Here is a 21,533-nt window from a genome sequence, read left to right as displayed (position 1 = left end):
TAATTGGTTTACTTTTGTTTGTTGATACACGACCAAACACATTTTTGGATATTTCAGTCTTATTGGAAAATGATTTCAATCTCATGATTTTATCTTAAGTGAAAGAAAATTGAATTTTTTAAATTGAATTTTAAATGACTTTTAAAAAATGATTTTTTTTTTTTTTAATATTTCCCTTTTCTTTTTTCTTTTATTTTCCTTTTCCTCCTTCCTACACCGTGTCCAACCATCACCAACCACAGGTAAGCTCAAGCTCGCTAGCCTCAAGTATGCTTGGCCTAGTTGAGATCAAGCAAGCTATGAGCTTGTTGGCCTTGGGTAAGCCTAAGCTCGCCAACCTCCGCTAAGTTGTGGGTTTGCCTAGATCTATTGCGCCTCGAGTTCGACGGCCTTGGCCTGTTCGAGGTCTCTTGGATCAACCAAGCCCCAACCTTAGTAGCTTGTGTCGGGGTTAGTTACCAAGCCATTGGTTGTCGTTATGACACGCAGCCAACGGAGGAAGAAGGAGAAAGGAAAGAAAGAAGGAAAAAGAAAGAAAAATAATAAAAAATCAAATTTAAAAAAAAAAATATTTCTATAAGAATAAACGTTTCATTGTCCAAGGGCCCTAACACTAAGAAAGCATTTGGAATACATCTTTTGGTTCTTTCAAATGGGAAATCATTTTTTTGAATTTAAGATTTGGTAAAATAACATTTTCTCTTAACAAGAAAAACAACTTTTGTTGACTAATTCCTAAGCGAACCAAACACCGAAAAATAAAGAAAGTGTTTTCTAAAAAATATGGTGGTTTGTTTTGCAAAAAAAAAAAAAATACCATTTATGGAAAATATTTTCCAGTAAATCATTTTTCACCATTTGGTATGGAGAATCTGAATTGATTTTTTGGGGAAAATTACAAAAAAATTCAAAATTTTTAATTTTTTATTATTTTAAATTACTTTTTTTTCTTTCTCTCTATCGCTCCTCTGCTTCCTTGCTGCCATCCCTGTTTGCTTCCTCTAGCGGTCTATCCCAGGCTAGATCATAAGGGGCAAGCTCATCCTAAGTCGACAAGCTCGCTTAATCTGGCTAGGCTCAAGGCTCGTTGCTAGAGGTTGCAAGCTCGAGCCTTGTTGCTAGAGGCTGCAAGCTCTAGTGAGGCCCGAGCTTGTCAATCATCATTGTGGCTAGCGAGGGGCCAAGGGAAAGCAAAAAAAAAAAAAAAAAAAAAACTTGATTATTTTAAAAAAAAAAATATTTATATTTCAAATGTTTTTTTTTTTTTAATTTTAAGAACAAACGTTTCATTAACCAAGCATTTGAATCTAAGCTTTGGTAGATTTTGAAAACATTTTCCAATTCTTTTAAAGAATAAATTATTATCTGAATTTATCATTTGATAAAAAAACATTTTCAATTGACTCATTTTTTTAAGCAAACCAAATATCAAAAATAAGGAAAATGTTACCCCGGAAAATGTTTACATGAAAAAAATGCACCCCAAGGCTCCTTTTGTTTTGTGAAAAATATTTCCTCATTTTCCAACGTTTGATTTGCTAAGGAAAATAAGCCAACGGAAAATCTATTTTTAAATTGAGGAAAATGATTTCCTCTTTGAAAAATCGGAAATTTTTTTCCAAAATATAACTACATATCGGTGCTTGAACTCGAAATTTTACTTTTGAGCATGGTAACCCCGACGATGGTCCTTGGTGTTTGAGACTAGGTCTTTAATGCTCAAGCCCACGTCCATCAAGGTTGGACCTAGGTCTTTAACACCCAAGGTTGGGGCCGGAACTTTGATGCCCATGCCTAATACCTCGCCACCCAAGCCCGAATCCTTAAAGGCAATGCTCAGGTCCTCGACACTCGAGCTTTGGTACTTAGCGCGAGTCCTCAGTGCTCAACCTTGATTCTTTAGTTAATGGAACTTTTGTTCTTATAAAATAATTAAAAAAATCGAATTTTTAATTAGGACGGTAAACTCAAGCCTCACCAAATCGACGAGCTTCGAACTTGCCAAAAGTCGACGAGGTTTGATTCTTACTAGATCGGCGAGCTTCAGGCCTTGCTAGAGCTCAAGTTTAGAGGAGCAACGTGAAGCGATGTCGAGGGGGTTTTGTGCGTAGAGACAATTGTCTTCTGGTTCCTCTTCGAGGCCCTATAGATTCGAAGGGAAAATGCGGTGAGGAGCCATTGTTTCGCGTCGAAAGAGAATTGAGAGAGTATTTATCTTCCTCCTCGTTGTTCCTCAGGTGTAAATAGAACAATGAGCTCCAGGCTCGCCATAGGTCGAGTTCGAGGCTCAAGCCTTGCCCACCTCTGATTCTCGCCTTCTGTGCTGGAAATGTGAGGATGATCTAATTCTTGCCCATCATATTCCACCCAGTCCAGCACAACTGAGTCCGCTAGTCAATTGAGGAAAAAGGGTCATCGTCAATCATTCCAAATGTCTTGTTTTTTAAGGTATTTTTACCTTGAAACTCAATTTGATTTGCCATCTTAGAGAATAAATGGTGAACTGCTTGACCATGCCGATGCTCTTTTCTTTTGTGGTAATTAAATGACTGAACATTACTTAATTTTATGTAGAGGTATTACGTTCAAAGAGATGTGAATCAAATAACTATGTATGTTTGAACTACACTTTTTTAGAGGGAAAATTACTAAAATAGTCTTATATCTATTGTAATTTTTTCAATTTGATCATAAATTTTTTATATTTGTGTGAATTCAATAAATCCGATCAATTTTGGCCGACGAGCGTTAACGTGCACACCCGTTGGGCTGGCTATCTTTTAACATTTTTTTTATTTTTTCCTTCTGCCAACTACGCGAGATTCGTAATCATTAGGGGTGTGCAACGGAAACCGCCCGAACCGGGACCGGACCGAACCGGACCGGACCGGCCAGTTTTGGGCGATTCCCACGGTCGGCGGTCCGGTTCCCGGTTCCTAATCTTGGAACCGGCGGCCGGTTGGTCCGGTTCCTGTTCCAAGGTGGGAACTGAAACCGACCGACCGACCGGACCGGATCAGATTTTTTTATATATAATTTATATTCATATAATATATAAACACATATAATATATGAATATTATATATGAAACTTATTGCAATCGGAATTGCAATTTAGGTAACAACCTCTTATAGAAAAAACTCTCCTCATGCTCACACTCTCTCTCTTGCTCCCCTCACTTGCAAACGACAAGGACTTCAAGCCTTAAAAAGTCTCATATCGACTAAACATTCAAAGTATACAAGAGAGATTGTCTATAAAACCTAAGCCAAGCACAACCTTTAATCACGTTGTTCATGGGTTTTATGCTTAAAATTAAGCATGAAACACATAAACTATGATTGATATTCACACAAGTGAAGTTTGAATATTTTGCACATAAAAACATGTGTGAGTAGTTTTATTAGATTGCTCGGAAACCGAATTTGATTGATTGGTCTGGAGCATGATTATTCTTTAGTGAATGGTCATTAGTGTCAATTCTTTTGGACCGGACCGGATTGGACCGGAACCGATGGTCCGGTCCAGTTCTCGGTCCTAAGACCAGCGGTCCGGTCCACGGTTCCCAAAATTGGGAACCGATTCTCCCGGTCCAGTTCCCGGTTCCACCTTGGAACCGGACCGAACCGGGAACCGATCACCTCTAGTAATCATCAGGAAAGAGACTGAGATTCAGAACCCGCATGAACAGCACCATCGCCCGAAGCGGGTCATCAACGCGTGAGTACCCACAGGACATGGTGTTGAAGAGGACGACGTCCGAGTGGGGAATTTCATCAGGTAGCTTCTGGGCATGGGCCATGGAAGCATCGTCTGGGCATCGGGTGCAGAAATTGACGAACTTGTTGACCACGGAGACGTCATGTTGGAGCTGGATCTTCAGGGCGAAGGCCTGGATTTGCTTGAGAGCTCCCTCGAGGAGTTGCATTTGGGTAGATGCGAGAGTGGGTGATGAGCTGAGGCCGCAGAGGCCGAGGTCGAGTCCTCTATCGGTGGATACGACCTCACCTGGTATTGCGATGGCAGAGTCGAGCCTCACCCTACAATGGCAAGGCCAAGGCCTCACAAAGGGTGCCCTCGCCGGCCAAAGAAAGAAGGAAAGAATAAACTGAAGAAAAGAAAAAGAAAAAGAAAGAAAAAATATTTATATAATTACCACGTCTACATCGACATGACTAATCTAAATTGATTGAATGAATTAATATAGGACTCAATTGGCAAAAAAAAAAAGATTTGAAGTTGAATTGAAAAAGTTACCAGGACCATCTTGATTAATTTTGAGTAAATTTATATATATACATTCATTTGAAATTATTGGTGACATTAACAGTTTTTATTATACATATCCATTAAATTACTGTAGATTTTGGGACAGAGTGAGGCACGTGAAAGTGGGATTATTGTAGGACGGGGAATCTTTGGGAAAGCCGGTTCCCAGAAGACTTTTTCCCCAGCGAAGCCATTGTTTTGGCCGACCCAACCCACATTTTCTGCTAATATTTTTCCCCAAAACCACTATAAACGGTCTCCCGTCACCCTCTCCTTTTTCCACCATAGCTTCTTTCTAGCTAACTTATCATCTTTTCTAAGGTTGATTTTGGTCATTTTAAGCTTTTAAGGAGAGAGAGAGAGAGAGAGGGAGAGACGTGAGGCCCTCGTAGCTGCTAGATAGGGTTCCTCTGACTTGTAGTTGGTGCTTCTCTTGAACCCTCTTTTGCCTTTTCCCTTGTTTCGTTTGTTCTACTGTCACTAATCCTTGTTGAGTCCTCTCTTTTCTTCCTAACAGTTTCTCAAGTTCTTCACGCTGGTCTGCATCTTGGGTCTTGCCAGTTACCCTTCATTTCTTTCTCTTCCTGCTCTCTCTCTCTCTCTCTCTCGCTAGGGTTTGAAGATCTGCGAGGGTTTCATGTGGTGATATTGAAGTTATTCTTGATTTCTCTGGTTTTGACTGGTTTCTAGGGTTAGCGTGTGAAGAGAGCGGGGATTGGTGTAGAGGGAGTCTGGAGCTCCTTTAAGTCCGATAGAGGTTCTTGGCTGGGTGAGTTGAGCTGCTGGTCTATGGATCCCACACTCCTATCCCATTAAATCCATTCATTCGCGAACGAATGCCCCAAAAGAGAAGGAAAAAAAGAGATGAAGAAGACACAAAGAAGGAAGAAAAGTTGGGATAGGCTTGTGGCTTGCATATGCCAGGAGCTTCACTTGCCCTTTTTGGTCTGAATCCTTTTTTGGATTGAAGGGAGCTCTACACTTCTTTCGTAATCTTCCACCTCTCTCTCTCTCTCTCTCTCTCTCTCTCATGAGATAATCTTGGTGACTTTTTGGCTTGATGATCTATTTTTTCATCGTGTTAATCTTTCGGCAGTAGATTTTCATGGCGTTTATCAGATCTGGTTCTTTAAACCGAAGAGATAGTCGGAAAAACATTTTAGTCGCCCTCTTTTGTATTGGAGTTTTCGCAATTTTCTTTTGCCTTTTCTGGATCTAGCCCAGTCAAAAACATTTATGGGAGCTGTAAAGATTGCTTCATGTGAGGTGTGTCCTGAACGATGACTGGGCATGCTGCTCCTTCCTAGATACTCTCGCATGATGTCTGTGTAACTGTTAACTGACCGTTCTTGTGTCCTAGCCAATGGGGTTTCTTTGAATGAACGTTTTTCTGGATCCCGTCTCAGGATCCTCAGATCTGGTGAATCTCTCTCTCTCTCTCTCTCTCGGTTAGGTTAGGTTAATCTTACACTCTGGTTTCGAACTAAGAGACGCCCCTATTTCTTTCACGAAATATTGAAATCTTTGGCCTTCGAAGAACGTCGTTTTCTTTGAAACAAAATGGGATCATGCTTCTAGGATGGAATTTATTGTTTGTTTTCATTTTTACATCTTGTCATTGTTTCTTGCTGGGAAGTTGCTCAGTTGGTGTTTTAGGACTGAGTGTCTTTATTGTGATCTCGCCTTTCTTGACCTATATTCGGAGAACAATTTGTGGTTGTTTAAATGGGATAGGTATGAGATTCAAGTGGATGTAAAAGAAATTGGTATTAACAGATGCTTTTCATCAACTATTTCAAGTTCTCTTTTTTGGTCAAACTGGTCTCTGTGCTCCTCGGTGATTTCGATAGCACGTTCAGTTTTGACCAAGGGCAGTCAATGTTATGGCTTGTAGATACTGCATGATTTTTAAACTTTTTTTTTTACCATTTCTTCTCTGTTAGTCCAGGGTTCGATTTAGTCAGAGCTTCGAGCAGGAATGGATGATCTTGAAGATGCAGGAACTCCAGTTGGAGGATTTTGAAGTGTATTTATTGATAGAAAAATGTCTGTTTTTAAGCCGTTTGGCAGACAGAGAGAGTTGTCCTTTTGAAGCTTGTGCGATTATGTTGTAAGGGTGAAGTCTTTCGCATTTTTTAGAGGCAATGTAGACTTGTAATATGACGACCTTGAATTTAAGATTTGTGACGCATTTAAGTGATGATACAAGTGAAGTGCCCTAATTATCTCTCTTATGGTTTTATGTTTGGGTTTGTATTAGGACCAATACAAGCGAGACCTTATATGGTCGAAAAATATCTCAATTATCTCAATTATCTCAATGATGAAATTTGAGAAAGGAGGGTTCATGTGAAGTGCTAAAATGGGTTAAAATAGTCATATGTTTACAGTTGCGACGATGGAATGGAGCTCCTACCTTTTTAAGATACCGTTTGCGACATTCAATCCATAAGGGACGACTAGTTTAAATCATGAATACTCGAAAGGTTAGAAAATGAACATATTTGCAAGGGGTAAAACACAATTACTTCACCTTATTTTGACCCACTGACCAAGTCACTAATTTTTCTAATCACGTTTACTGTCGTAAAAATTCATAATTCTTAATCTCCAATTGTACAAAGTATCCCAAACAATTTATTGAAATACATGTAATGTGTGAAACTTCTATTCCACGAAAGGCTAAGAAAACATAGGGGCGATTACCAAATTAGTCATAAACGAATGTTAATTCTATTATAAATCTTTTAATTTCGTTAATGTTGTACTTAATCTTTATGCAAAATTACAATATTGGAAAAATACTAATATGGCGTTCAGTCATCGGCAGCCATCTTATGTGGCTTTGTAACATGGATAACTTTACTTGAAATGATGTCCTACATGCATGGCCATGTTAGTAATTGGTTAGAGTAACCACATTAAGTTTTGTGCAAAAATTTAGAACATGTTGGCATGATCAAAAAGTTCATAATTGAATTGATATATTTACAATTTGTTTATATTGAATTGGTGATTTCCCAATAACATAAAAAGAGAAACATGACATACAGTTTGAAAGAAATGTAGTACGTATTTTCAAGAAAGCCATTTATCTTAATTGAGAATGAAAAAGAAAAAAAACTAAAACAATTATTAATTCTAATTTAAACTAATCATGTTTCCAGTCCAACGTCAACCTCAAATTTTTGGCTATTTTCTCATGCACAGTTTGACTTATGCACTGAAAAACGACCACAAGCTATTTGTCGAAATTAAACCACGTAAAATGTATTTTCATCTTAAGCACTTAAAATCGAGAGAATATTGTATCTATGTGCACATAATCATTTTGCAAAAATGAATAATTCAATTTTTCTTTAAAACAATTTTTTTATTGCTTATATAAATGAATAAATAAAAAATATTTTCATCGTCCACAAATATATTTAAACATAAACTGTTGTCAATAATTATAACATTTTTCACTCAATAATTATTTAAAATAATAGAAACGATTACTTTTAAGAAAAATAAGTTTTAAATTATTCATTTTTCATTGAAGCAAATGGACTGTTGTTGAATAAGTTGTCTTCTCGAAGATAGTTAAAGTATTAAAATATACCACTTCTTTCGCTAAGGCTATGCAAATACAAAGGAGAGGGCCATCCATCCGCTACTCTTCTAAACATTACCATAAAAAGTCCTAATTCTCTTTCCGCTAAGGTGTGAATATCCAATATGAATTATAGCTGCGAAGTCTAGTGGTCTAGGCGACATTTGGCGGACCTCGAGGGTTGGTGGTAGTCCCCACTCCCTAGGTAAAAAAAAATTCATATAATCTAATAGATTCTTTTGCAAAAGAATTAAAATTTACATATATGTTATTTTTCATAAAAAAAATTCTTGTCACGCCGCTCCCTCAAATTCTTGGTTCTCCGTTACTGCCTGATAAAATGTCCTTTTTCTTTTTGCCCATTTTTGAGAGTGAACTTACTGTGAGGTGCGAACTTTTAATCCAGATTTCACTTAATCACAGAAAAGAGAAACTGGGAAAAGGAAACGAAGGAAAGGATATTAGATCTGATTAACATAGGTGGGCTTAGGCTGGATTCCTTAGGCCCACTGGGCCGAGCCCAGGGGAATATTCAAGGCCAGGCTCGACTATAGCCCTTCACCCACCGCTTATTCGCGGTCGCCGCCGCTTTCTTCGGCGGTGGAGTCTGGCCGCACGACCCATAAGAAGTGCCTCGAATATTGATTAATACGTAATAGATCGAAGACTACCCGTTGCTCAGGAGGCCATACTAGAACTTTGTGAACTCGTGTCTATCGCGAGTGCCATGCTACCGAGGTCAACTTCCTAGACATTGTTGCTTGTTGACGATAGCGGTCGGGAAGGGTTTGAGTCTCACATACACGACGAACTAATTGGAAATGGGACGTTCAAAGATTTTCAAAGATTTTTTCAATCATATGATGAGATATATTTACAATCCATGGATAAGGATTTCAAATCACATTTTATCATTTCCTATCTCAATTAGAATTTGGATAGCCAAATGTAGATAGGATAAAATAAGCCCAAATTTTAATGTAGCATAGAAAAACAATGTAAAACTCATAGATAATATAATAAAATAATAGAAAGCTCTACAATTATTTTCGTACTTAAAAAGAAAAAATAGTGGACCCATATTCATAAAAAAACCGAGAAACTAAGCCAAACTAAATCGATAAGTTGGGTTTGTGCTTTATAATTTATGAAAACGATGAATGAAACCGAATCAAATCGATAAGTTTAAGAAATTAATTAAATTTTCTTTTAACAAATTAAAAAATCTTAAATTTAGCCTAACCAAGTAAGTTTCCCATTTAAGATTCCTTTGTATTACTAAATGAAAGATTTCTATTTCTCGAGTTGGCCATTGCTGATAGATATTTTACTTCAAATAATGATTACGATTTATACTAACCTGATTTGGTTTAACGTGAGTAACGACTCTTCCCCTCAAAATCCATATATATATATATATAGGGTCGAAATTATCCATTTGTAATCATATCCTGAAAAAGAAAAAGACATTCGTCCATTTTGATTTGATGACGATTTATATACTAATTGAATTCGGTTCAACACGACCCTTCCCCTCAAAACCCTAATTCCCAGGGGAAGGGGAGTATATAGCCTCGCTTCCATCCAGCCATTCATCTCTGGTCGCGCCTTTTGCCTCCAGCTCGCCGAAGAAGAAAGCCCCCCCGGCAGAACCGCCGCCCCCCTCCTCCTCCTCCTCGCCGGAACCACCGTGAGCAATGGCGGAGGGACTAATCCTGAAGGGCACTATGAGGGCCCACACCGACATGGTGACGGCCATCGCCATCCCGATCGACAACTCCGACATGGTCGTCACCTCCTCCCGCGACAAGTCCATCATCCTCTGGCACCTCACCAAGGAGGAGAAGGTCTACGGCGTCCCCCGCCGCCGGCTCACCGGCCACTCCCACTTCGTCCAGGACGTCGTCCTCTCCTCCGACGGCCAGTTCGCCCTCTCCGGATCCTGGGACGGCGAGCTCCGCCTCTGGGACCTCGCCACCGGCGTATCCGCTCGCAGGTTGGTTTCTAAAATCTCGGCGCATTGATATGCTAATCACTGCTTTGTTTATCCGGATTGGTTTCCTGGGTTAATGCGTAGAGCGTAGTTAGTGTAGTCTGATCTGGTAAATGCTGGAATGCTTTTAATTAGAATGTTTCCCTGCAAATGTGTCCGAGCTGATTATTTTCTGGGTACTTAGATTTGTGGTTGGGGATTGTCATTTCACACGTAATGCCGTTTTCCTCGATGAGAATGTTTTCGGGAATAGAAACCGAAAATTTGTGTAGTGGAACGGGAGTAATGTCTTTTGCGCAGTGATGTTGCTGGCTGAGATTGAAAAAGGGCAACCCGTTAGTCATGATGCGAGTCTTGTCACGAGCGGGGCGATGATACATCCTGTTAGAATTAGATCCGTATGGTGGCCCTTTTGTTAAGTTATAGTAGAGCGAAAATTTGCAGCTGAATTTGGCCAGTTGAGTTCTTCTTGGTTAGAGTTTGGCAATGTGATGCTACCCAAATGTGAAATTGTTAACTTTTTGCTGGTGGGTAATCTATAGGTTTGTGGGCCACACCAAGGATGTGCTTTCTGTGGCATTCTCCATCGACAATCGCCAGATCGTGTCGGCATCTCGTGATCGCACCATCAAGCTGTGGAATACATTAGGAGAGTGCAAGTACACAATTCAGGAGGGCGAAGCTCATACTGATTGGGTCAGCTGCGTGAGGTTCAGTCCCAACACACTGCAACCCACCATTGTGTCTGCTTCATGGGATAGAACCATCAAGGTCTGGAACTTGACCAATTGCAAGCTTAGAAACACCTTGGCGGGGCACAATGGCTATGTGAATACAGTAGCTGTATCTCCTGATGGGTCGCTCTGCGCTAGTGGTGGCAAGGATGGAGTGATTTTGTTGTGGGACTTGGCAGAGGGCAAGAGGCTGTATAATCTGGAGGCTGGTGCTATAATTCACTCTCTTTGCTTCAGCCCCAATAGATACTGGCTCTGTGCCGCTACTGAGAACAGTATTAAAATCTGGGACCTCGAAAGCAAGAGTATCGTCGAAGATTTGAGGGTTGATTTGAAAAACGAAGCTGACAAAACTGATGGAACCACGACCGCTGCTTCAAATAAGAAGGTAAAATTCCTGATTAACATATTGGTGTACAGTTCTCCTCAGTCTCAATGTCTATTGTCTAGTGTGAGTATACCAATTTTCGCATCCATGGATGTTTGATGTGGTCCCAATTTTTAATCCTTCTTCCATGCTTGTTGGCTAGACGTTAGACTTTTCTTTGAACATGTCCATTTTCATTGCATTTTGAGGATATGTAGCTTCTATAATCTATCTGTATGGCCATGTCTGGAGTAGGAACTTGTGCTCAGAGTGCGTTTGTATACTAATATATTTAAAATGATAATGGTCTTGATAATACTGCATTCTATTGCACTGGTTTGTGCTTTTTTCAGTAGTCATATGGTGCCTTCTTCTGGGCATTGGGTGTACTTCTTGAAAGGAGGTGATTTATTTTGGGCTAAACTTTGTGACACAATGGATTGATTGAGGATCTAATCAGTGTCACAGCAATTCTTCACCTGCTGATCATTCTTACTGCAATCTGTATTTTGTTCTTTGTGTTCAAATAAATGACGCTGTCAGAATAATCATCTTGCCTGAGATTTATTGACTCACATAAATGTCGACATGGAGTTATAGTTGAATGATGAAACATTATTTTGATTATTTGGGTTGTTGCATTCGGAAATTGCAGGTTATATACTGCACGAGCTTGAACTGGAGTGCAGATGGAAGCACCTTGTTCAGTGGATACAACGATGGCGTGATCAGAGTTTGGGGCACTGGGCGTTACTAATTCGAGGAACTGCCAGTCGGCCTTTTCTTGATCTTTTCTTGAAGACTTAGGATGATGTCTTGAAAGTGTTGCAAGTAATTTTTGTTTCACATGACGTGCGGTTGTTTCGGTTTTGTGGCCAAGTAATCTTTGGTTTTTTTCCCATAATTTTTAAAATGTACGCTGGTCCTCAATGTAGTTGATTTGTCGCTGATTCTGTTCCATTCACGACGTTGGTTGCCATGCATAGTTTCATTGGTGTGAATTCTTTGGTCTTCCCTTTGAGTAGATGCGAGAATGCTACTTTTTCCACAATTTGATGGAGCTGCCGAACTCTTTACGCACTTTGTGAACCAAGATATGCTCAAATGTTGACTTTTATGAGCGATGAATGGCTCAGCTGCCTGCGCATGGTCTGGTTGGCATACTTGGGCTGTGCCTGGCTGGGCTTTGCATGCTGCAGTATGGGTCATGGATTGGGCACTATGTTTTGATGTCGGTAGGTTAAGCCGGCGCAACCGAGCTGTATGGGCTTTGCATGGCAGGCCACCTCGTGAGCTTGCTTCTTAGTTGTTCAAGATTTTGAAATTTGTAAGCTCTTTTGGATGCCGCGATCTTCGATCTTAGGCATTTCTATTTTTCCCACACTACTCGTACAGAGGATGTAATCCTGTTCAAACGTCTCGTATTCTATTTCATCGGTCTTGAAGATGGCTCAGAGCGAGAGCATAGCACGGACATTTTATGTGCTTGCATCGTGTCGGGCCTCGGCATGATACAACGCGGTGTTGCAGCCGCCGAGAACCGCCTTTCGGAGGCTCAAATGCCAGAGAAATGGGCTAAGTACTTTACGCAGGATTTCCCTCCAGTTGCGAAGTTGCATAATTATGTGAAAATACTTCTTTGTAACACTGCACTGCAATGCATTGCTGACGTATCGGGTCCCCTTGCCTCCGCAGTTTAGTACACAATGTCTTGTTCTCTGCGATACAGATGTTGGATTGGTTGGGAATGGGATAACTTAAGTTTGGGATCACATCAGTTTCGATAGAGGGGCACCTGGTTCTCGATGGAAGTTGAATTTTGAGTTGCACAGGTCGACCCCTTCCTAGATGACGAGCCTTGCCGGCCACAATAAAAAAAAAAAAATCGAAAATAAAGGAAAAGCAGAAAAATAATGATGATAAAAAATTCATAAAAATTGTATAAAATTATAAAAGTCATCCACGTTAATACTGAAGACGCCGCATAGGATGACCACGGCTATGACAATGATTAACTATTAAAATTTGATCAAATTGACTAAATTGATAAACTGTTAAAATGTTTAGAATTATAAATTGGTTAAATTATAAATGTTTAGGACTGAATGGATATAATTGTAATAAGTTCACGGACATTTTTTGATAATTTTCCTCGCTCCATGCTTGTCCCTACTTGGCATTGTGTGACGTTGAATTCGAAGATATCTCAAATTGGCATCATTCAATGGCAACTACCAAAATTCAATGCCATGTACAGCGCAAAGCAAAGCATAAATGCAACTGCAGGTGAGGCGGGTGTTCGTTGCGCAGTCCCATCTTGCCTCGCCTCCATGGCTTCGACTTCTGCAATATTTGAATATCTAACAAAACATGCGATCACAATGCGAGATATTTGGAAAATCTAAGGCACATTAGCATTCTTTAGATTCAGACATTTCCCAAATTTCGGCCCGCCAAAGAAAGAGAAAGTCTGATGACCATCGTCACTTATACCCATAGGAATTGCTCGACCGATAAAAGGTGCATGACAAATCAAAATTTATATTTCAAAAATAATTTTTCTATTCCAAATTTGTTTTTGGAATAAAAATCCGTTTGATAAAGTTATTTCATTTTTTTTATTTATTTAAATAGATTTTTGTTCCAAAAATAGGTTTAGAACAACAATCGAAGTAATTTTTTTTACTTTTATATTTTTGGACAAGAAATGAGAAATAAAAATTCTTCTCATCATTCGTCCTTATTACCAACCAATTGTCCATCCGTCGCCATCGACCACCGTTTCTTGTTTTGCCACCGCCCTCCGTTGGACGCCGCCCGCCGCCGGTCGCTTGCCATCATCGGTTCTTTGGTTACCGACCGCCTATTGCCAATCACCGCTGCCTTAGTCATTGGTTGCCGTTATCGCCGGTGGCGGTTGCTGGTCGTCGCTGTGCCGCCGACCACCGCCGGTCACCGCCGTCCGAAAAATGAGAAATTTTATGTTGTTATCAAACGAATTTATATTTTGGAAGTAAAAATTTTGTGTCGCTATCAAACGAGTGTTTTTGTTTAGAAACTCATCTATAAATAAAAATAGAAACATCTATTTATTTTTTAAAAATTAACTTCTGGTCATAGCGGTTATTATTCGCGCCTTAATCGCGTTGATTATCTCGTTCAAACAGTAGACTTGAGTCGCTCGCCACTCCTGGTTTCCGATGAGCATGGGCACGGGAGCCGAAACGTCGTACGTGGCTATTCAATCATAGTCAGAGATTAATTCACCTAAGGTCCATAAAAGGGTTTTTTTTTTGGTCGGACATAAAAGGGTATAAAACGAGAGCATTTTTACTCTCCCGTCCAATGCATTCCATCCGGAAGAGATAACGATGTGTTCCGGAAGGTCCTATCCTATCCTGTAAAATTAAATATTGAAAATGTAAGATATGTATTTAATGCTAATTCTATAATGCTAGGGATGATGATGAAAGTTCATATTTAATGTGCCACCCGTAGAGCTGACTTTTTGGAATTCAGAAAGTGAGACTTACATTTATTTTGTCCCAGTATACTGACGAACGCCAAGATATTCAAGAATAAACCTATATATTGATCTAATTTTGGCAGGGCAACACAAGGACAAAACAGAAAGTCCTGAGACGATCTCACTCCATGAAGCTTAGGGTCCCGTTTGTCACTTTATCTAGTAAAAAAGTGAATGCTTTAAAAAATAATTTTTAAAATAATTGATCATATCACTTGAAATAATTAATTAACAAAAAATATTTTCCTTATCAACAATAATTTATGTTAGAATATTTTTGTAGGTGATGAAAATATTCTTGGTTAATCCATTTTATAGAGATTTAAGCAATAAGTCTTTAGAAAAATATTTTTCAAAACATGGATTTTCTATTAAACAAACGGATTCTAAAAGAAGATAGTGAGGTGTTCTTACTTAAGCCATCGATAAGAATGTGATACTTAATAGGAATTTTAAATTGTAAAAATATGATTAAAAAGGAAAAAAAAAACTTGTAAAGATCATATCAACGACAGCAGTCGAAGATGCAATACTAAAATCAAGTGGCAACATTTGTTGATCATCTCCAGAATAGAGAGAGTCGATCCACTAAATGGGTGGAGTTTGCAACATTCGATCACATCACTCTACACGACTACAGTCATTCATAAATTCCGGTCAATATGCGTGTCCTAAATCGGGCAAGGAATGTACAATTTCACAACCAGCCTTAAGGTTCTATCAGCATCGACGTTCGTGTGCATTGATCTACTCTGGATATGGAGGACACTAGAGAAGACTAGATTGTGCTCTCTGATCTGAATTTCTCTCTTTCCCTATGTCATCTCCAGACTGAGTTGTATTAAGTACGTGTTGATATGTTTGGGGTTGACGCCTTTCCAACATTAATGGTCACGCATTTGCTGTTCAAAGAATCATGAGGTCGGTCCGAGAAAGACCATTCATGATGCAGCCCGCATTAAAGACCAGCTCTCTCGACCAAAAAGATCGGCCTGCATTCAAGCTCAACGAAACCGAGAAGCTGTATCGACATCTTGAGTCCATCTCGGAAGCTTGAAAGACACATTGGAAGCTCACGTGATGCTTTTACTAGTTTATAGTTTCCATGCCCTTTACTATATCTCCTAGTTTCAATGCTCTATCTTTATTTCTTTGATGATATAAGCCCAATTTCTTGTAGAAGACAGATGACTTTTGATAAATGAAAAACTTGGCTTGAAGCAAGTATCGTGAACCTTGTAGACAGTTCAACCCTTGAAAACCTAGAAGAGTTTTCACTTCGTCCTTGAAGAGTCAGAGCTTTCGAAATTTGCATCCTTGAAGAGTTGCAGTCATCGATCTAGAAGAATCGGAAAACCTAGAAAAGTTTTCACTTTGTCCTTGAAGAGTCGGAGCTTTCGAAATTTGCATCCTTGAAGAGTTGCAGTCATCGATCTAGAAGAATCGGTGCCCCCTCAACTTCGTTGGAGGCCTAGAAGAGCAACCAACGGAGTCTGTGTCTTTTCCTGTTCTGTTCGTTACTTCCAACCCAATTTCGACTATCCTACAATGCTTATTTCAGAAAACCCAAAACAGAGAAATTGTAGATCCAGAAGTCTTTGTTCATTTGGCTTTGGAATCAGGTCGATCCGATCTGTATCGACAAAGATACGACTGTTCTCCTGAGCTTGCGTAGTGTTGAAATTTCTGTTTGTCCCGTTTCTTGTGTGCAAGTCACTCTCCCGATCTTGCTGTTTGAGAAAGCCTACCCTAGGCTTGCATCATTTGGTATCAGAGCTTGCTTTGGAGGAGAGGACAATGCCTCCAAGACAAGCTAGGCGTCGTGGCGGCAGAACCATTCCCCTCAATGAATTGCACACACTCGCTAAGAATATGCAATAACAAATTGACAAATTGACGCAAGAAGTTCAGCGTTTGAGGGCTGAAGCAAATAATTCTCCACCTTGTTCCAGGACTGAAGATTCCCATGGTGACTCTTCCTCTTCGGAGAGTGTTCAACCTATTCACGATCGGAGGCATGTTCGACATCGTTTACAACATATCCGTGAGCTAGATTGGGAAAAGGAAGTCAAGAAAGATGTTCCAGAATTTACAGGTAATGAATCTCCCGATGAAATTGTTGATTGGCTAACACTTGTGAATGAGGTGTTTGAGCATCGAAATGTTCCGGAGAATCATCGAGTTGGGATCATTGCTATGCGATTCCGAGGCAAGGCGATTGCTTGGTGGAGACGTGAAAAACAAACTTTTTTCACACTCGCCAAGCCGTTGGCAAAGCACCAGTCACTTCGTGGAGAAAGATGGAGGGCAAGATTCAAAAATATTTTCTTCCCAAAGGATATAAGAGAGAGCTCTACCAATGGTACCAAAATCTAAAACAAGGTACGCGAACGGTGGACCAATACACCAATGAATTCAATGAGTTGGTGATTTGTAACAATATCCAAAATCCAGAAGAGGTGCTTGTGAACAAATACTTGAACGGTCTTCAATTTTACATTCAAGATGCCTTGGAAGTTCTCGACATTTGGGACTTAGGAGATGCACACCAACGAGCACTCAAAATGGAGCGCTCTCGTTTTCGGAGACAGCAATTTGCTAGTAAGCCTTCTACTCAACCCCATGTTTCGAAGCAACCTGCTACGTCCGAAATATGTTGCTATTTTTGTGGGGAGTTGGGTCATCGTGTTAGCAATTGTCGAATCAATAAGAATCGACCAGCCGGTAAAGCCTTTTTGGTGGATGATGATTCTGATGAGAATGCTAAGAATCCACTTGAAGAGGAGTTGAAAAATGATGAAGAAGCTGCGGATGATGAACAAATAGTGCATGCTGACATTGGCGAGAAATCTTTTCTTACTCCTCGAGACGACACTGGAGATAGGTGGCTGCGTACCAATATTTTTCATTCTGCTTGCACAATCATGGGAAAGGTGTGTCAATTAATTATTGACTCTAGTTGTTGTGAGAATATAATTTCTGAAGTAGCGATAAACAAGCTGAAGTTGGAATTAAAAACGCATCCTACGCCTTATAAAATGTTGTGGTTGAAGATAGGTGCTGAGGTAACTGTTTCAAAACGATGCCTTGTTAATCTGTCCTTATAAAATATTGTGGTTGAAGATGTTGTTTGAAGATAGGTGCTGAGGTAACTATTTCAAAACGATCCCTTGTTAATCTGTCCATTGGTTCTGTTTATAATGACAAGATATGGTGTGATGTTCTACCGATGGATGATAGTCACATTATTCGGTCGACCATGGCAATTCGATAAGAGGATTATGCATGATGGTTATCGAAATACATATTCTTTTGAATTTGGAGGCAAGAAGATTACGTTGGCACCTAGTAGGGTGGGAGATTCTTCTGATGATGATGGCGAGAATTTGAGGATGAATTCTTTTAAAGATGGGGAAGAATTCGAGGACGAATTCTTTTAAAGATGGGGAGGATGATGCAGCCCGCATTAAAGACCAGCTCTCTCGACCAAAAAGATCGGCCCGCATTCAAGCTCAACGAAATCGAGAAGCTGTATCGACATCTTGAGTCCATCTCGGAAACTTGAAAGACACCTTGGAAGCTCGCGTGACGCTTTTACTAGTTTATAGTTTTCATGCCCTTTACTATATCTCCTAGTTTCAATGCTCCTTTATTTCTCCTAGTATAAGCCCAATTTCTTGTAGAAGACAGATGACTTTTGATAAATGAAAAACTTTGCTTGAAGCAAGTATGGTGAACCTTGTAGAGTTCAACCCTTGAAAACCTAGAAGAGTTTTCACTCCGTCCTTGAAGAGTCAGAGCTTTCGAAATCTGCATCCTTGAAGAGTTGCAGTCATCGATCTAGAAGAATCGGTGCCCCCTCAACTTCGTTGGAGGCCTAGAAGAGCAACCAACGGAGTCTGTGTCTTTTCCTGTTCTGTTCGTTACTTCCAACCCAATTTCGACTATCCTAAAATGCTTATTTCAGAAAACCCAAAACAGAGAAATTGTAGATCCAGAAGTCTTTGTTCATTTGGCTTTGGAATCAGGTCGATCCGATCTGTATCGACAAAAATACGACTATTCTCCCGAGTTCGCACAGTACTGAAATTCCTGTTCGCCCTGTTTCTGTGTGCGAGTCACTCTCCCGATCCTACTATTTGAGAAAGCCTACCCTAGGCTTGCATCAATTCACCTGCTCATCTACATGCCAAGTTGTGCATTTACTGGTTTATCTCCACCTCTATCAGAACATTGAAACTTTCTCTCTTAAGATTAATTCCATTCCATTTTTGCACCAGGGTCATGGTAATGGGTGCCTCCGGGCACTTGTTAAGTATGTTAAATGATAAATAATTATGCTGTTTAGAGTAGTGATCACAACATAACACGAGACAATCCGTATGTTAAAAACTGCAAAACTTCTTTTGAATTGTTTCTTGAAGAGTGCCTCGGGGGGGGCAAGTTAGCAGGATCGACAGAGTACATTTGCAACTTAATAAGTTGTGCGGTTGAGAGCAAAGTCATTGTGTCATAACCTTAAATACCGTGAATTGCTTAGATCTTTTGAATAAAGGCATTTTGATGAGAGAACTAAGTTGTAAAAAAAATGTCGTAACGATCTTTTCTTGTTGATGCAATACTCAAGATGAGTCTAGACATTTTCCATAAATAGGATTTTGATATAAGGAAATCGTATAACTTAGATAGGTGATTTTAAGATCATCTAATTACTCCAGTCTAGCATGACCATAAATCTCAAGTTGCGTATGTAACATTGATTATCTTAGCAAAAGAGCTCTCACACCTCATTCAGCATGCCCATTGCTGATACAATACCAGGAACAACCCCCATACCAGAAGTATAACATCAGTTTCAATACCCCTGTTCTTGCCAAGATCTACTTGAGCAGCAACTTAAGAACTTTTAGATCAGATCAAAACAATCTCAAATATCTCACAAATTCTCTCCACGACATGGAAGAAGGGAGATGTTGTAAAATATGGGTTTTGACCCAGTCAAAAAATAAAATAAAATAAAAAGGAGAAAGAAAGAGAGAGGAATCGAGAGTTTTCGGGAGAGGGAAAAGAGAAGATAGAGAGGGGTGTGCAACGAAAACCGCCCGAATCGGAACCGGACCGAACCGGACCGGACCCAGCCGGTTTTGGGCGGTTCCCATGGTCAGCGGTCCGGTTCCCGGTTCCTAATCTTGGAACCGGCAACCGGTTGGTCCGGTTCCCGGTTCCAAGGTGGGAACCGGACCGACCGGACCGACCGGACCGGACCAAATTTTTTTATATATAATTTATATTCATATAATATATAAACACATATAATATATTAATATTATATATGAAACTTATTGCAATCGGAATTGCAATTTAGGTAACAACCTCTTATGTGGCCAAGAGACCACCAAACTCTTGTTGTTACTCTTTATTTATAGAAAAAACTCTCCTCATGCTCACACTCTCTCTCTTGCTCCCCTCACTTGCAAACGACAAGGCACTTCAAGTCTTAAAACGTCTCATATCGACTAAATATTCAAAGTATAGAAGAGAGATTGTCTATAAAACCTAAGCCAAACACAACCTTTAATCACGTTGCTAATGGGTTTTATGCTTAAAATTAAGCATGAAACACATAAACTATGATTGATATTCACACAAGTGAAGTTTGAATATTTTGCACGTGGAAACATGTGTGAGTAGTTTTATTAGATTGCTCGGAATTCGAATTTGATTGATCGGTCTGGAGCATGGTTATTCTTTAGTGAATGGTCATTCTTTAGTGAAAAAATAAAGTGCCAACTCGGTCCTAAGACCAACGGTCCGGTCCACGGTTCCCAAAATTGGGAACCGATTCTCCCGGTCCGGTTCCCGGTTCCACCTTGGAACCGGACCAAACCGGGAACCGATCACCCCTAAGAGAGAGAGAGGGAAGAAAAGATAGAGATAAAAGAAAAAGGGAAAAGAAAAGAAAAAGGGAGAGATAAAAGGGAAAGAGAGAAAGAAAAAGGAGGAGAGAGAGAAATGGAGAGCAGAGAGCTCTCGCTCAAAGAAAGGAAGAGGCAGAGAAGAAGAAGAAGAAGAAGAAGAAAAAGGGTTTTGTGTGTTCTCGTCATGGGAGCCTCTCCAAGCCACATTAACTACGTAACGCAGCACCCGGTAAGCGCTCGTGCTCCCCCTTTGTTCAATTGGAGTAATTTCGGACCTAGGGCATGAAATTTGGAATTTTGGGAAAATCGAGCGGCGAAGTATGATTTTTGAGTCGTTAAGCTGCATATTTTTATAGAAATGGTACTTTGGGATGTTGTGAAGCTATAGCATCTTACGGATCGTGATTTGAGCTTGCGGTTTGTCCGGAACGGAATTTTGAATTCGGGGGCGCATGCTGGTACTGTAGCGAACAGTAAGCTTCGAGCTTTTTTTTTGTTGTTTTAGGTAGTGTTTTGGGGTGGCTAAATTAGGGTTGTTGTTGTACGTTAAGAGAGCTTTCTAAAGACTGTAAGACGGCTTGAAACTGAATTTTGTGGAGGAAGTTATGGCGCGACAAAGTTGGCGCATGGGCTGCGCCGTGTGGGAAATTGATGGGTTTTCAATAAATGCGAGTTTTCGTGTGCATAGGTGTCGTTTTATCGACAAATAGGCTTAATATAGACGAGTCATTATGCGAATATCCTTTTTACTCGACCTTTTGATAATGTTTTTCCGTTAATTATTAGGGATCCAAGTGCGTTGGTTCGAGTGAGCGTCATAGTTGATTTTCGACTTTCTCAGGTGAGTAGTGTTATCTCTTCTAAGAATTTATAAGCTCATATTTTTAAAATGATAAATGATTGATATTTTATGAGTCATGAATAAGCATATTTGTTGCATAAAATTTGGATCGGGCATTTACTACGTTTTGGTATTTAAGAATAGTGTGAGAATTTTTGTGGAAATATATGTTCTGTTTGATTAATGAAGTTGAAAAATATTTTATGTTTTGGATTTGTGAAACCATTTCACAAAAAAGCTCTACTTTGAGATGATTTATGGAAGGTTATATAGTTATTGATTTTTAATAA

At 39.7% G+C, this 21,533-nt stretch overlaps 1 protein-coding gene and 1 long non-coding RNA gene across 2 annotated transcripts; both read left to right on the top strand.

Annotated features, from left to right (window-relative positions):
- Positions 1 to 4,699: 4,699 nt before the first annotated feature.
- Positions 4,700 to 6,491, top strand: LOC120289349. Its single transcript, XR_005547272.1, has 2 exons — positions 4,700 to 5,689; positions 6,218 to 6,491. It is a non-coding gene; the product is annotated as an uncharacterized LOC120289349 (long non-coding RNA).
- Positions 6,492 to 9,397: 2,906 nt separating this feature from the next.
- Positions 9,398 to 12,009, top strand: LOC104425826 (guanine nucleotide-binding protein subunit beta-like protein). The gene is made up of 3 exons (XM_010038637.3): positions 9,398 to 9,860; positions 10,400 to 10,979; positions 11,614 to 12,009. Exons 1-3 carry the CDS (start codon positions 9,562 to 9,564, stop codon positions 11,713 to 11,715), a joined length of 981 nt encoding a protein of 326 aa, XP_010036939.1. The 5' UTR covers positions 9,398 to 9,561; the 3' UTR covers positions 11,716 to 12,009.
- Positions 12,010 to 21,533: the final 9,524 nt, after the last annotated feature.

Source organism: Eucalyptus grandis, chromosome 11 (genome assembly GCF_016545825.1).
Source record: "Eucalyptus grandis isolate ANBG69807.140 chromosome 11, ASM1654582v1, whole genome shotgun sequence".
In the NCBI taxonomy this organism is placed as follows: domain Eukaryota; kingdom Viridiplantae; phylum Streptophyta; class Magnoliopsida; order Myrtales; family Myrtaceae; genus Eucalyptus; species Eucalyptus grandis.
Note: the sequence above shows the minus strand (reverse complement) of the source record. Positions and strands in the feature narration are given on the sequence as shown.

Coding starts and splice junctions, on each gene's coding strand:
- LOC104425826 (XM_010038637.3), top strand. CDS start 9,562: ATGGCGGAGGGACTAATCCTGAAGGGCACTATGAGGGCCCACACCGAC. Junction 9,861..10,399: donor ACCGGCGTATCCGCTCGCAG/GTTGGTTTCTAA, acceptor GGTAATCTATAG/GTTTGTGGGCCACACCAAGG. Junction 10,980..11,613: donor CCGCTGCTTCAAATAAGAAG/GTAAAATTCCTG, acceptor CGGAAATTGCAG/GTTATATACTGCACGAGCTT.